General features: G+C 46.1%; 1 protein-coding gene across 6 annotated transcripts in view; it reads left to right on the top strand.

Annotated features, from left to right (window-relative positions):
- The window catches only part of INSR (insulin receptor), a 155,875-nt gene that overhangs the window by 12,534 nt on the left and 127,173 nt on the right, over window positions 1–16,168 (top strand). For all 6 annotated transcript variants that reach the window (XM_063112518.1, XM_063112522.1, XM_063112523.1 and 3 more), the window contains exon 2: window positions 4,614–5,165. In XM_063112518.1, the coding sequence (XP_062968588.1) occupies window positions 4,614–5,165 (552 nt within the window). The remainder of the gene's footprint in view (window positions 1–4,613; window positions 5,166–16,168) is intronic.

Below are 16,168 nucleotides of genomic sequence, written 5' to 3' on the forward strand. Positions count from 1 at the left end.
ACTGAGGCACACAGAGAGGTTGAAGGTGTGGCCCACGATCACATGGCTGGCAGTGTAAGAGCTGAGGTGGGAAGCCAGATCTGTTGGGTTTCTAGTGTGCCCCAAAACCGGCACGGGTGGTGGCCCAACACCTGAACCCAGGACTTGTTGGGGCAGGGCCCCCTGAGTTTAGGAGGAATCTGTTTTAAGACTGGAAGGAATGCAGAAAGGAACGTGTGGGCCCCAGAAGAGGTCACCGGGGAGCGTTTTAAGAATGCTGCGATTTTAGGAATGAGACATTCACGATTCAAAGCAGAAAGTATACAACGCTTAGCATTGTAAAGCATTTTCAGAATCTTCTAGGGACCTCCTTCCCTGTCCCCCCAACACATCCCCTGTGCTGGTTTCATACTGGATAGAAAACCAGGGGAGAGGGGACACTTTCCCAGATGACTCTCATGCCAGACTTTTCTCCTCATGGAAAATTCTCAGATTCTTCTGGCTGAGGGGGAAATTCAGGACCAGCAGTGTCCAAGGAAACTTTAGGCTTTGTTCTACATGGTTCCACTCTCCACATGTGGCTCTTGAGCACTGGAAATTGTGGCCAGTGAGACTGAATTCTTCGTTTTATTTAACCTTAATTCTTTTAAATGTCAACATAAACTTTGTGTGTGTGTGTGTGACTGGTAAGGGGATCGTAACCCTTGGCTTGGTGTTGCCCGCACCTCGCTCAGCCAGTGAGCGCACCGGCCATCCCTATACAGGATCCGAACCCGCGGCCTCGGCGCTCCCAGTGCCGCACTCACCCGAGTGAGCCACAGGGTCGGCCCTCAACATAAACTTTTATTTAATGTTAATTCATTTAAAAATTTAAAAACCCAGTACTTGATTCTGTTACTGGAAAACTCTTGGGTATGTTTGAAGCAACTTGAGTATGTGAACCTGCATTTTCAATGATACCCATTATAAAATCTATGAAGTAGGCAGAACTGAATAGTTCTCATTGCACTGCTTGTTTAGATTTTAGTCCTGGCAGCATCTCCTCCAGGAAGCCCTCCTTGATTGTCCTGGACTGAGTCGAGTAGCTCATCTCTGCTCTCTCTTCTAGCCCCTGAAGCTCTCTTTGATGGCATCCTGCACAGTTATATTTTATTTCTGGGTAGTTTTTTAGCAATTGCCAGGCTGTAAGATCAGGGACAGCATCTGTTCTGTTCCTTGTAGTAATTCCAGTACCTTTAACAGTGTCCAGCATGGAGCAGGTACTCAGTGGATATTTCTTATGAAGGAATGAATGAAGAAACTTCTCTTGAACAAGCTCTGTTCAGGTTGTTACTGCCTGCAAACGATTTCGTTTCCTGATTTAAGTCGCATTTGCTGGCTTCTTCATTAGGCGTTTTGTAGAAAGAAAGAAGATGGTAACAATGTCGCATAGCAGTTACGAGCACAGAGCCTGCCTGCCTGGGCTGGGTTCCAGTTCTAGTGCTGTCCCTTCATGCTCAGCCCATGGGAGTCTTGATTTGTTCACCACAAAAATGGGCATAAAGATGGCATCTCCTCTTGGGATTATTTTTAGGATTTAGCACGATAACATGTGCTTCAGGGCCTGGCCAAGCGCTTTACACGGTAAGCACGTGGACAATATCAGCTGCCACCAGGATCTGTCTTTTCTTCTCTACCTGTGTTGCCATTGACCAGCTGCCACCTTATGAGCAGCATCCTTCAGTTCCCACCCAGAGGTATTAAAAGCCAGCAGAAAAGTGCCTCCAATTTCTGATGCCATTTCTAACATCCTCTGGGTATTTTCTGTGCCAACAGTAAACGGTTCTATTGTCTTTGACTAATAGGGACACATACGGCTTTCATGAGTTAAGAGTTAGATTCACAAGAGATTAAAAAAGAAGAGCAATTCTTCATGCCCCCTAAATTATAGCTATTTGATCTTCATTTATAACAACGTTAATGTGATAAAATTCACATGCTATACAATTCACCCATTTAAATCGTAAAATTTGACGGTGTTGAGTACATGCACAGAGTTGTGTAACCATCACCACAGTCAATTATGGAACATTTTTATGATCCCAAAAAGAATCCTTTAGCTGTCAGTCCTCATTTCTCCCTTTCCGCAGTCCCTGAAACCACTAATCTACTTTCTGTCTGTATGGATTTGCCTCTTTGGGACATTTCGTATAAATGGAATCATGCAATACGTGGTCTTTTGTGTCTGGCTTCTTTCACTCAGAGTAACATTATGAAGCATGTATCAGAACTTCTTCCTTTAAATGGCTGAATGATCTTCCTATGTATGAATGGACCACATTTTATTTACCCATTCATAGGCTGAGGTGAAGTGCTATCTCATTGCGTTTGAATTTGCATTTCTCTGATGTCTAATAGCTACATAATCTTTTTTTTTTTTTTAAAGGATGACCAGTAAGGGGATCTTAACCCTTGACTTGGTGTTGTCAGCACCACACTCTCCCAAGTGAGCCAACCGGCCATCCCTATATAGGGATCCGAACCCGTGGCCTTGGTGTTGTCAGCACCACGCTCTCCCAAGTGAGCCACGGGCTGGCCCAGCCACGTAATCTTTGATGCACGTTCGTGTCTGATTTGGGTTCTTCCACAGTCTGGGGCGCGTGGGGGGCAGGTGTTCCCTGCATCTGCAGTGAGTGCGCATGTGTGTGACATAAATATAGAGTGTGAGGCTCTGGTTTGAGAAGCTTTGGCTGAGTCCACAGCTATGAAGCCAGACAGAATACAGGACACCCTGTGAAATTTGAATTTCATACAAACAACAAGTGATTTTTGAGGATAAGTATATCCCAAGCATCGCGTGGGATATCCTCATCTTAAAAAGTATCCATTGCTTATCTAAAATTCAAATATAACTGGGCATCTGCATTTTTATTTGCTAAATCTAGCAATGCCGCCTGTCCCAGGTGGGCTGTGTGTCCTCGGGTGAGGGCTTTGCTCTTGGGAGCTCCAGTTTTCTCATCTGTGGGGTGGGGATGGGGTTTGTGAGGAGGCGTCAACAGCGCAGTGCCTGCCGAGATCTTGGCACGTGGAAGTTGTCGATGTGACGGTGGGGCTGGAACTGGTGTTCTTGTCACCTTGAAGCTGCCTCCCAGCCTGGGCTTAGCCTCTCTGGGGCTCCTGCTTGGTTCAGACCCAGGGCAGCAAGTGTCAAGGGGAGGGTGATGTTTTACTGGTGGCTGGGTGCTGGGCCCTTCCCCCCAGCTTCCTAGTGAGCGTGTGTGTGTGTGTGTGTGTGTGTGTGTGTGTGTGTGTGTGTGTGTGTTTTCCCTTGATTCAGCCAAATCCGTTCTGCGTTGACTGTGACCCAGGAACATCATTGCTTGTTTTTCCCAATTGTTAACTTTTGCTGTTTTCTTTCTAATTTGTGCTTCTCAGGGTGGATTTTTCAGAGGATTTACTCCTCATTTTTGGAACAGTCTGCTTGCCTCAAAGATATTGAGGGTAGATTTAGTGCCTTGGAACAAAAATAAGCAGAGGTTGTATACTGAGCCTTAGATTCCAGGTGCTGAGGGCTGTGGGGTGTGTGTGTGTGTGTGTGTGTCTTGGCAGGGAGAAGCTTTCTAAAGAGTTTGATTCTCACAAATGTTAAGTAGGTATGAGAGACACAGAGAGAAAGGTATACAGGGAAAAGAAAATCAGGGAAGGTTGCCTGGAGGAGGTGGCAATTGAATGGATTTTGAAGGATGATGGGTTGGATTTAGAAATAGGAAGCTAAGGGATAAAAGGCTTTGTCAACCAACAGATGGATTAGCCTGGAGATGCCCAGAGATGACTGTTAGATGTTTGGGAGAATGAACAACAACGGCAAAACAGGTGACCTTCACGGAGCTTCTTCTGTGTAATGGGCACTACTTGAGTGCTTGGCCTGTGTGATTTCACTTTTTCCTTCTCATAGGTCATGGATTAGAGGAACCCGAAGTTGTGCAAGGGTGGGGGGCAGGCCTGTTTAATGTGCTGCAAGGGATGGAGGGGCGGAATCTTGAGGGCAGGATCATGGGGAGCCACGGAGGGTGTCAGAGCCCGGAAGGAAGCATCAGGAGAAGGGGTGTGCAGGGTCCTTGTACAGTGGAGATCAGACTCTCCGGGAGGCCACACCCAGGTACAAGGACTTGACTGCAGTCCAGGAGGGCAGGCCGGGAAGGAGAGTCAGCCAGCGAGGTGGGAGAACGGACACAGAAATGGATCCAGCTTTCCTCACCCTATTTCCGATGCAGGCACCTTTATCCCCATAAACCATCTCCTGCAGATCTTCAGCAGGGATGCACTGGGGACAGCTCCCCTTTCTCCTGCAGCACCTACTGTGTTACCCAATCCCCTGTCATCCTATTGTCTCCATTGCCTCATATTAGAGGTGATGATTTTAAGACTGCTAACAGGGTTTGCCAAAGGAATTATTTTCTTTGCCTTTTGTAAGCAATGACTTTGGCACGGGCACTTTACAGGGAAAGCCACGCATCCATCAGGCTGGCTACAGAATGTGCAGGGCCCAGTGCAGGGTGAAAGTGCGGGGTCCACGTCACATGCCCCTAATTCTTCTAACCCATCCGGGGTGTGTCTGTTCACCTGTCTTGCTTTTCACCTGTTTTCACTTCTAGTGTGTCCTGGCATGGATATCCGGAACAACCTCACCAGGTTGCACGAGCTGGAGAACTGTTCGGTCATTGAAGGACATTTGCAGATACTCTTGATGTTCAAAACGAGGCCCGAAGATTTCCGAGACCTCAGTTTCCCCAAACTCATCATGATCACTGACTACCTGCTGCTCTTCCGGGTCTACGGGCTCGAGAGCCTCAAGGACCTGTTCCCCAACCTCACGGTCATCCGGGGTTCACGTCTCTTCTTCAACTACGCCCTGGTTATCTTCGAGATGGTTCATCTGAAAGAGCTCGGGCTCTACAGCCTGATGAACATCACCCGGGGCTCCGTGCGCATCGAGAAGAACAACGAGCTGTGCTACTTGGCCACTATCGACTGGTCCCGTATCCTGGATTCTGTGGAGGACAATTACATCGTGCTGAATAAGGACGACAACGAGGAGTGTGGGGACATCTGTCCGGGTACCGCGAAGGGCAAGACCAACTGCCCTGCCACTGTCATCAATGGGCAGTTTGTCGAGCGCTGTTGGACCCACAGCCATTGCCAGAAAGGTACATGGGGATGTGGGGCTCTGAGCAGTTTGTCATGCTCTGTTCTTAAGGCTTGGCCACTTGGTAGTGACCAGGGGACAGCAATTCGTGGTTCACTAGCCCAAGGGGTGCTCAGATAGTAAATAGTTTAGAGTTTGCAGGCCACACGGTCTCTGTTGCTAAGACTCAATCTGCCATTGTAGCAGGCGAGTGGCCACAGGCAGGTGTAAACAAATGGGTGTAGCTGTGTTTCAATAAAACTTTATTTACAAGAAGGCGTTGTGGGCTGGATTTTGGCCTGGGGGAGTTTGCCACCCCCTGTGCCAAACAGTGGATGCTGCTATGTGCCTGTTGCTTGGAAGTGGAGTCAGAGTGGAAGAATATGGACATGGTTTATTTATTTATTTATTTTTTAAAGATGACCGGTAAGGGGATCATAACCCTTGGCTTGGTGTTGTCAGCACCATGCTCTCCCAAGTGAGCCAACCGGCCACCCCTATACAGGATCCAAACTCATGACCTTGGTGTTATCAGCACCACACTCTCCCGAGTGAGCCACGGGCCGGCCCATGGACATGGTTTTTTAAAAAAAACAAGTTTAAGGGCCAGCCCGTGGCTCACTCAGGAGAGTGCGGTGCTGATAACACCAAGGCCAAGGGTTCGGATCCCGTATAGGGATGGCCGGTTGGCTCACTGGGTGAGCGTGGTGCTGAAAACACCAAGCCAAGGGTTATGATCCCCTTACCGGTCATCCTTTAAGAAAAACCAACACCCCCCCCCCCAAGTTTATGATTTATGTAGATGTCAAATTGCTCATAATAGACATTTGGGGGGAAATGTGTAAAGGAAAAAACCAAACCATCCATCTTCTTCCACAGTGAACATTGCTGATAGTAGTTTATTGGGCGTACCTCTTGCTAGTGGGTATTTGATAGATCTGTTGTGTCTTAATTTCCTTTCCCTTCCCTGTTATTGGGTATTTAGGTTATTTCCAGTTTTCACAAAGAGAGGGATGAATTGGTGTCAAAGCTTTATCTAGCGTTTGTTTCTTTAGGCCTGCTTTCCAGAAGTGAAATTTCTGGGTCAGAGGCTCATGATACGTATTGCCAAATGGCTTTCCAGAAATGTTGTACCAACAGACACTCCTCCAAGCATTGGATGAGAGGGAACACCTTGGCAGCTCTGAGTGTTGTTTGAAAATCTTTCATAATTTACTGGGAGGAGAGGAGCTGATGTGTTGTCATTGTTTTTATCTGCGTTTCTCTGATTGCTATCGGGGTTGAACCTTTTAAAACATGTTTATTTATCATTTAGTTTTTCTCTTCCTGTTCACATCCTTTGTCCATGTATCTTTTAGTACCTTTGTGGTTTTTGAAAAATTAATCTGTATGTGGTTTTCATTGATGAAGTCTATGAACCCTTTACCCATTGTGTTTTCAGACACTTCTGTTCAGTAGTGAAAATGCTCTGGGATGTGTTTTGCCAGGGAAGCTTAGAATAGCTATGGAGTTCACAGCTGGATTTCTGTATGTCCTTTCGGTACTTGATGCTTAGAAAGCCTTTTTCTATCCACAAAACCAAAAATTTCCCCCAATTTTCTGTTCTCATTTAATTACTATTATTTTAAAAACGTATTTATCCTCAACACTTGGGATCTATTCGCGTGTTTGATTCAGTAAGTGGTTGGAAGCATCAATGCTATTTTTTGCAGAAATCTACCCCTTCGTCAGTGTTTTGGGGTCTGTTTCTGGGTATCCATAGATGTGTTTGCCTTTCCCTGCACCAGGGCTGTTACTGTTCTGATCACTGTAGCTTTACAATATTTTGAAGAAGGCAATTCTGCCCACAGACTTGTTGCTTCTTTGTAGTTTCACCGGTCTCTTTCACACACTGTAAAATTCCCTGGGAAGAATGAGTGAAGGTGAGATTGAGGTGGGAAAAGGTGAGTGGATGGCTTAAGGGTTGTATTATAAGAGATAGGGGAGCAGAAAAAGGAGGGTCTTTTCACTTGAGCTCAAAGCTATGGGGAAGGCACACAGAGTGACTGAGTCCTGAGAAGAATCCTTGGAATTGGTGGTGAGGACTCCACCAGAGCCCCAGGCAGGAGCCCTTCCATGGTACGTGGTAGGATGTTAGGGAACACGGGAGGTAGGGTAGGGAAGGGAGATAGGATGCGACAATTATTATTATGTTGCGGAATATTCTCCAGAACATATTAGTAGGTCATGGATGAAGAAAGATAAATTATGACTGTGAAGGAGGTTCATAGATGGGGCAAAGTCTTGGAGGGAGTAGAGACCACCCGTGAGTTGGAAACTTCTGAACTGAGGGTGGGTGAATAATCTGGTGGGGGTGACAATCTAGATGAATATGGGAGATGGGAGGTGGGTTCACTAAAGGAAAGGGGAGAAGGGGATGTACAGGACTCACTGTATCACAAGGGTACACAGCCACAAGGAAAACACATTTATCCTTCTTTTAGAGACCAGAGAGGTTACTTATCTTGCCCAAGGCCACACAGCAAATAAAAGAACTGGGATTTTGCCAAGCCTGTGGGAGACACACAAAAAAAACACACTTTTTTTGGGGGGTGTCCCCTCTGTTTAGAAATGGGGGAGTTGCTTCTAGCTGGGGCACCAGGGTAAACAGCGAACATGTTTTTATTCCCATGCTGAGTTCTCCAAATTTAGGTGTTTGTAGTACTCCAGGCTCACCCATCTTGAGATATAATTTAAGACGTTCCTCTGGATTTATTTTTGTATACATTTTAGTCAAAACATCCAGACTTTATCTGCAGTTGAGTCTCCACTCCTGCTGCCTAAGGTTTTGAGCTGATATGTGTGTGTGTGTGTGTGTGTGTGTGTGTGTGTGTGTGTGTATATATATTTTTAAATCTTTTGTTATTGAGAACTGGGCTTGTTTGTCCAGTGCTGGAGGTTTTGTCACCTGGAAAGGTGTGCCCTTATGTATGGCTGTGACCAACACCAGGGTGCCGGGTTCCTGACACCTGATATCATCTTAGCCTCACATTGGTGGCAGGATCTGCTGGTAATGATGTCAAGAAATGGTTGTTTTTTGAAATGCCCTTGACTATTGAGTACAACTCAGCTTTGGCTCCCCCAGCCGCCCCCCCCATTTCTTTCTTTTTTATTTTTCCTCCAAGTCAACGGAAGGGAAACTTTATTGAGGTCTCTGGGCCATGGGGCTTGGGCAGGAGGCTGCCCAGTGGGGGAAAGAGGGGCCTTATTCGACTTTATTCCTGGGGGTGCATGTTTTTGGTGAGGCCGCACTTCTTGCCACAGGTGACAGCACGGGGGCGCCAGTGAGCACTACACCTGCAGCAGATCATCTTGGGGCGCATGTATCTCCGGGTGGGCTGGCAGGGAAGGCTGCAGGATGCCAGCCCTCAGGCGGAGCCCAGTGCAGGTGGACTCCTGGATGTTGTAATGGGCACAGCGCGCCTGCCCTCTGGCCGCAGGTATCAGATGCTGCTGGTCAGCTGCGATGGCCTCCTTGTCTTGGATTTTGACTTTGACGTTCTCAGTGGTGCCTTAGGGTCTGCACAAAGACCCACCCCTCTGCATGGTCACTGCCACCGACCATTTCAGCCATGTCCTTGAAGGAGCCCTCCAATTTCTTTTATTACGGTAAAACACATATAACATAAAATTTACCATTTTAACCATCTTTTAAGTGCACAGTTCAGTGGCATTAAGCACATTCACATGGCTGTGCAGCCATCACCACCATCATCTCCAGAACTTTCTCATCTTCCCGAACTGGAACTCTGTCCCCATTAAACACTCACTCCCCGTCCCCCTCCCCAGCCCCCGGCACCCCCCATTCTACTTTCTGTCTCTGTGGACCTGATGACTCTAGGGACCTCCTATGAGTGTAGTAATCACACAGTGATTGTTCTTTTGTGTCTGGTGTCTGTCACTGAGTACAATGTCCTCAAGGTCCATCCACGTTGTAGCACGTGTCAGAGTTTCCTTTTCACGGCTGAATCATGTTCCATCGCATGGGCGGACCACGTTTGGCTTATCCATTCATCTGTCGATGGACAGCAGGCTGCTCCCACATTTTAGCTACTGCGAATCCTGCTGGTGTGAACACAGGTGTACAGCTCCGGCTTTTAAAATGCTATGTTTATCTTGTTGCTGTGGATTTAGAAGCTTATTTAACATCAAGTGGGATTTCTGAACACAAAACAGACTGAATGAACCTTTAGTGGATACTCGTGTTGTAGATGAGAGAAACAGGCTCCAGGAAAACTACCTGTCAGCTCCTCTTTTCCCTTAGAATCATCTGACACACTTCCTCAAACACCTGTAGACATCGTCTTTCTCTTGCACACTTGCCAGCTTCTGGAAGCATCTGGAGGGGGGGTCAGCGTTTGGGGTGAGGGAGTTGGATGGTCCTCTGGATCCAGCTTAAGCATTCCCTGCAATGTCCACCCTTTCTTCCACCTGTCCCCTAAACAGTGATGATTTTGGCAGAGACAGCAAAGAAAGATTTTCAAAGGTTAAGGGAATTAAAAGGAAAAAAAAAAAGTGCTGTGTCATGTGCTGATGTTCTGTGGCCTGAGGATCTTTCTCTCCATCAACCTGTCTATGGATTTGGGGTGAAGGTACCAGGAGGGGCCAAATGAGAGGAGCCCTGAGTCGGGAGAGTCAAGACTACGAGGGTCTATGTGACCTGGCCCATGCAACACATTTATTGATGGCCTATTGTGTACCAGGCTCTGGAATACTCGGGACATAGGAGGGATCAGCCCCTGCCTCTTTGGAGTGGCCAGTCTAGTGGCAAATGCAGATATTGAACATGTGACCAAAGTCTTGGAGGGGGGAGAGTTCCAAGAGGCAGATCTCTGTGGGTGTAAGCAGAGATGCTGCCCTAAACTAGTCTTTAGAGTCTAGAACATCTCCCTCCCCGCAACATGGGAGTATTGTTAAGGCCCCAAAGGTCGGCCTTTTTGGAACCGTTTCCAGGTGGTTATGAGAAGTGCGTGGAGTCAGGCAGAACCGGCTTCGAGTCCCGTTGTGCCATTCACGTGTATTGAGCTGGATCAAGCCTCGGTTCCCCCATCTGAAAAATGGGGACCATTATGGAACCTTCTTCTTAGAATGTTCTGGAAGCTTCTACTAAGCAAGTGCATGTGCCCACTCTTTGTGGGCAGAACAGCCAAATACCTGCTGAGGCTCGGCCCCATTTCTGGCTTTGGAGTTGAGACAGGCAGAGGAAAGTCTACCATGTGACCTGCTGATGAGGGGTGGGTGCCAGGCCCACAGTCCCAGAGGAAGGAGCACCCTGATCCCTGGGTGCCACAGCTCAGAATGTGATGGAAACCCCCAGCTCTGGGCATTTTGAGGGGACCAGAAGCCACAGGACTTGCCTGACCAGCTGCTTTAGCCAAACTCACTGGCATTTTCTTTGTGGGAGGCCATCCCAGCTGCTCGCTGCCAGTCAGAGGGGTGGGTGAGGCCGGGGCCATGGCGGGTGTCACAGGAAACAGATCCGTGACGCCACTTAGGGATGTTGGCATGGAAGTGGGAGGGGGAGGTGGAAAGGAGTGGGTTGTTTCTCTTTGGGTCTGAGTTTAACAATCCTGGGTCAGACTGTCTGAAAGTTATGGTGCTCTATTAATAACATTAAATATCAAATATTTAAATGCATGCAGGTAAATGCGTGCTTTTGAAGGGTTTGATTTCAGGCAGAAATTTTAGCTTCCTGTTGAAACTTCCTCCTCCTCTTCCTCCTCCTCCCCCTCCTCTGTCACCTTCTTCTTCTGTTTTTTAATTTTGCTCTGATATTTTAATAATCAGAATATCTTTGCAGCAAGTGCTTATTTTATGCCAGCTGCTGTTCTGAGTGCTTCGGTTATAAAGCCGCACCAAAGCCTCCCAGAAATCTTTTTACAGTTGAGGTCACTGAGGTTAAGGAACCTGCCCCCACATGTTGCTAGTCAGTAGTAGAGATGGGATTTGAACCCTGAATTCCGGCTCAGAATCTGACCCCTTTATCTTTGTGCTTTCCTGTGCTCCTTGTGGAAAGTTGGCGAAGTGCAGAAAACTTAAAAAGAAAGAAAGAACGGAAGGAAGAGAAAAAAGAAACTGCATTTTCCAAAACTTTGCCCTCAATTTTCCCTAAATTCCCTAAAATTCTTCTGCCAATATTCTAGCCCCCTTGTCTCAGTCTGCTTCTTATCCTGTCTTGACTTATCTGCCTCCCCCATCAGACTAAGCTCTCCTGAAGACCTGGACTTCAGCATTTATCACTGTGTTTCTAGCACCTGTCATGGTGCCCGGCCCATAGTTAATAAACAAGGACATCTTTAGCACTCAGTACCAGTTAATGTTTATTGAGTACCTACTTTCTATATATAAGCACTCAGCAAGCGCTGCCTCATGGAATCCCCACCACAGCCAATGAGGGTATGTTATTCTCATTTTACAGAAGGGGAAACTGAGGTTTGGATAGTCATTGAGAAACTTGTTCCAGGAGACCTAGCTGGGGAATGGTTTGATTTCAGCTTTGCTTGATCCTTAACAAGAGATCAGCAAATTACAACCTTTGGGCCAAATCCAGCCCACCAGCTGCTATTTTTATATGGCCCATAAGATTGTTTTTTATACTTTCAAGAGGGTGGGGGGGAAAAACCTAAAGAAAAATAATACTTTGTGGCAGGTGAAAATTATGCAAGATTCACATTTCAGTGTCCGTACATAAAGTTTTATTGGAACACACCGTGCTTGTTTACTTAGGTATTATCTGTGGCTGATTTTCTGCTACAAGGAGAGAGTTGAGTCACTATGACAGAGATTGTATATTTCACAAAATCTGAAATATGTACTATCTGGCCCTTTATAGAAAAAAATTTGTCAACCTCTGTTCTTGGCTATGCACCTTATAAAGATGAGGGGGACACTCAGGGATGGGGGCTGTTTCTAGTGGAAATCAAGAGCACCCCAGCATCAGGTGGACACAGTCCACCTGCTGCTTGCTGGCACCGAGGGCAGGGGGCTGCAAAGCATCCTTGCCCCTCGAGAGTTTTTGGGTTGGCTGGGGAATGGAAGGTGGGAGTGAATTAACAGTTTAAGGCAGCCCAGATAGCAGCAAGTGTCACAAGTCAAAGCAACACCCCCCCGCCCGCCTTTCCCCTCCGAGTGAGTCATCGGACCGGTGGTTCTAAACATGTTTGCAGCCAGAGCACCTGGAAATCATGATGTTCTCTAGATAACACCGCAGAATATTGATAAATTAAATTCCTTCGTGACTATGTCACTGTAGTCCATGCAGAAAATAGGAAAGTCTAACGTGTGCACATGAGGATTGGATTTAAAAAAAATGATTGTGGAATCTGTAACATGATGGATCATTTGAGTTTTTCATTCATCTTTGTTCCTTTTTGTTTTGTCAAAGATCTTGCAAAAAAAAAAAAAATCTAGGAGAGAAAGAAAAAGTGCCACACTGAAAAAATTCCATGGTCATTGTAATTTCTTTTTCACCGAGGCCATTGGAAATTTTTAAATGAACTTTTAATTTTGGAGATGATTGGATTTTCTAGAGCAGGAAGGAACCAGCACTCTAGAGGGTATGTTCTGAGCTCTTCTCCCCAGGATTAATGATAAATTGCCATTGGCATTTGTAAAAGGAGAGAGATTATTCTAGATTGGAGTGACTAAGATGTGCTTTGGTTTGGGTGGCAAATGATTCTAAGAAAGAGGGAGCGAGGGAAGGGTGCTGCAGGTAGGTGGAATGGCAATGATGAAAGCACAGAAGAGATCTTTCGTGGAAAACAGAGGAGGCTGCCTCGTGCTACGAAAGGAGGCTCTGGATGTCATCATGAAGGTTACACTAGGGCTGTCTTTAGGACGGGCTATTTCCACCAATATTGAGTGAACAGCCATACTGAATCAGGCATGTTGATGAGACCCCAAAGTCCTTGCCGAGTTAGGGAGACAGTCAAAGAAATAACTGTAAGGTTATATAAGCCAGGTAGGCAGAAGGTGCTTTGATGAGTACAAGGGTGTATTGAAGAAAGGTAGACCAGTTGGCCGCGTGGTCACCAGACATACAGCTCTAAGTGCCCCACTTCCTACAGGGGGCTTAGGGATAAGAATTGTAGAAGGTGGGGGTAGAGTTAAATACATAATTATGGAAAGGTAGCTCCTGATGGCTGTCTGGTAACTTGGTAACTGGTCTGACGAGTTTTTCTTTTTCTCCCTCAAGGAGACGGAAATTCATTGACCAGTTATTTCCCATGGTGTCACCAGACCTTTTGTCAGAGTTGAAATCTGTTCTTTGGGATTGAACACCTGCAATGCCCCAGGGAGGTCCCAGCGACCTCAGCTTGTGTCAGGCTGGAAACCCGCGTGCCCCTGGGGTCTCTCTGTCTCCCTGCATGTTCCTGTGCTTGATCGAATGTTCTCTTTCTTAGTAAAGGGAGGTGATGTGGGTGCCAGGGTTGCAAAATTGTATCCCCTTTCCCCTCTCCCCTTTCGTCTGTCTCTTCGCTCTCCCTTCTCCCTCCGACTTTCCTTCCCCTCTCTCTCTCCTCTCTCTGTTTTGCACTTAGAATCTGAGCTAGCTCATGCTACACTGAAATAATGTCAAGAGTGGGAACACACAAGACAGAATTGCTTTCCTTGGGCCTATCGCCCAACCCCCATTGCTGGTCTTGGGTGGGGCTCTAGGAGGAGCAGCAGATTGAGCCATTTTCCTTCAATTCCAGCTCTGGGAAGTGGACCGAGATCTCCCAGCACAGCCTCACACCACAAGCGGCAGAGGCACTGGATTTAGCATGATCATCAAAATGGCAGGGGACACCTGGTAGACAAAACCCACAATTGTCACGTGCCTGGAGGGTTTTGGATAGAGACTCATTTGGCCGGTCTCTGCTTCTTGTTTTATCCTTGGCAAGGGAGGTTTGGGGGCTTTCATTACTCTTAGGCTCACTGGCTGCAGCCTAGAAAGAAGGTTGTTTGCTGGGCTTTATCTACTGAGTGTTTCCAAGTGCTCACCTACGGAGGGAAAATGTTCTCATTTGAAGATCTGATAGGGACAGGGTTTAAAGTGCTGGCACCTAGTTATGTGGACCTGGAGTGTGCAAAGCACCATGTTGTTTACTGATCACCTGTAACACTTGTGTGCAGGTGAACAGACCTTCTGTCACAGGCTACTTCATTGGCAATGAGGAAGTTAAGGGTTTTCACATCGGCAAAGAAATTAGATATCATAGCAGGTGATATACAAAGCAAAACAGGTTTGATCCAAATCAGTCAAGATTTCTTTTCTTTAAAAACAAAAGTCTTTTATTGTGATAAAATACACATAGGAGATTTACCATGACAGTTAGTACATTCACAATGCGGTGCAACCATCACAACAGTCTCGTTCCAGAACATTTCTGTCATTCCATCCAGAATCTCTGTGCCCATTCTTTACGTTCTCAGCCCCTGGCAACCATTAACTTACTTTCTGTCTCTATGAATTTACCTGTTCTAGATGTTTCATGTAAATGGAGTCATACAGAATGTGGCCTTTTGTATCTTGGCATAATGTTCTCAAGGTTCGTACACATTGTAGCATGTATCAGGACTTCGATCCTTTTTATTGCTGAATAATATTCCATTGTATGGATATATCATATTTTGTTGATCCATTTACTGATTGGTGGACATTTGGGTTGTTTCTGCGATTTAGCTATTGTGATCGATCCTGCTGCAAATATGCATGTACAAGCTTTGGTCTGAACACTCATTTTCCATTCTCTTGGGGATCTATCCTAGGAGTGAAATTGCTGGGTCATTTGGTAATTCTATGTATAACTTATTGAGTCACTGGTTTTTCTTTTCTTTTCAACTTTTTTTTTTTAGTAACCATTTTATTATAAAAGAAAACACAGATTGAGAAAACCACACAAAACAAATGGATAGCCTAATAAGTTACTCTAAGGTGAACACCCTTGTAACCCCTGACCCTGACTGAGAAATAGCACTTTGCCAGAAACGTCCCTCCCTCACCTCTGAAAGCCATCCCATGGGTCCCATCCCAGTCTCCTCACCCACTGTAGTCACTGTCCTGTCTTTTGTAGTGGTCACTTCCTTCTTTCTGCTATAGTTTTTTTCACCCAAGTGTGAATTTCTGGACAAGTATGTAATTGTACCCATTAAAAAAAAAAAAGGATATGTCTGTTTGGATCTAAAGCAGTGATTCTCAACTGAGGGTGATTTTGTCTCCCAGGAGACATTTGGCTAAGTCTGGAGACATTTTTGGTTGTCACAACTCAGGGGTTTGTGTAGGTGCTACTGCCATGTACAGGGTGGAGGCCAGAGATACTGTTCCACATCCTGCAATGGAGATTGAGCCTCTACTGCAAAGAATGATCTGGCACCATGTCGAGAGTGCTGAGGGTGAGAAACGCTGGTCTCCAGGTTCCCCTCCATCCTTTTCTTTTCCTTACAAGCTCCCTGTTGGAGAGCTGGGCTCTTTGTCCTGGAATGTGTCCTCCAGGCTGAGTGTTGGTGACCACACTCTCCTGGCACAGTTCAGCTCAGCCCTCTGTCCTCTGGACCCAGAGCCAGGGTCAGACTGTTCCTTTGTGGACTTGACTTAACATGTACCATCCCCACCCCAGCACTATTAGCAATTATCCATTTTGAAATTGTTTTTTATTTTCTTAATTTTTTTTCATTGTACATGTTTATGGGATACTGTGTGTTGTTTCAGTACATGCATACATCATATAATGATCTTATCAAAATAGTTAGCATATCTGTCCCCCAAACATTTCCTTAAGATTGCTGCTTGGGATTCCTTTTCAGTCATTTCAAGGGTTCCCTGCACTATAGGGTCTGGTATTTGAGAATTACTGTATTCTTTTGTTGGTATCATTTTCTTGGGTTTTCGTATTTCTAGTATCTCTACGTTGATGTCTGGTCATCTGGTAGAGCAGTTGTTTGTTCTTTTACTCTGGAGTGGGCTTTGAAGAAAGAGATGTCTTCTTTTTTCTGGTCTCTGCT

Source organism: Cynocephalus volans, chromosome 10 (genome assembly GCF_027409185.1).
Source record: "Cynocephalus volans isolate mCynVol1 chromosome 10, mCynVol1.pri, whole genome shotgun sequence".
NCBI lineage: Eukaryota > Metazoa > Chordata > Mammalia > Dermoptera > Cynocephalidae > Cynocephalus > Cynocephalus volans.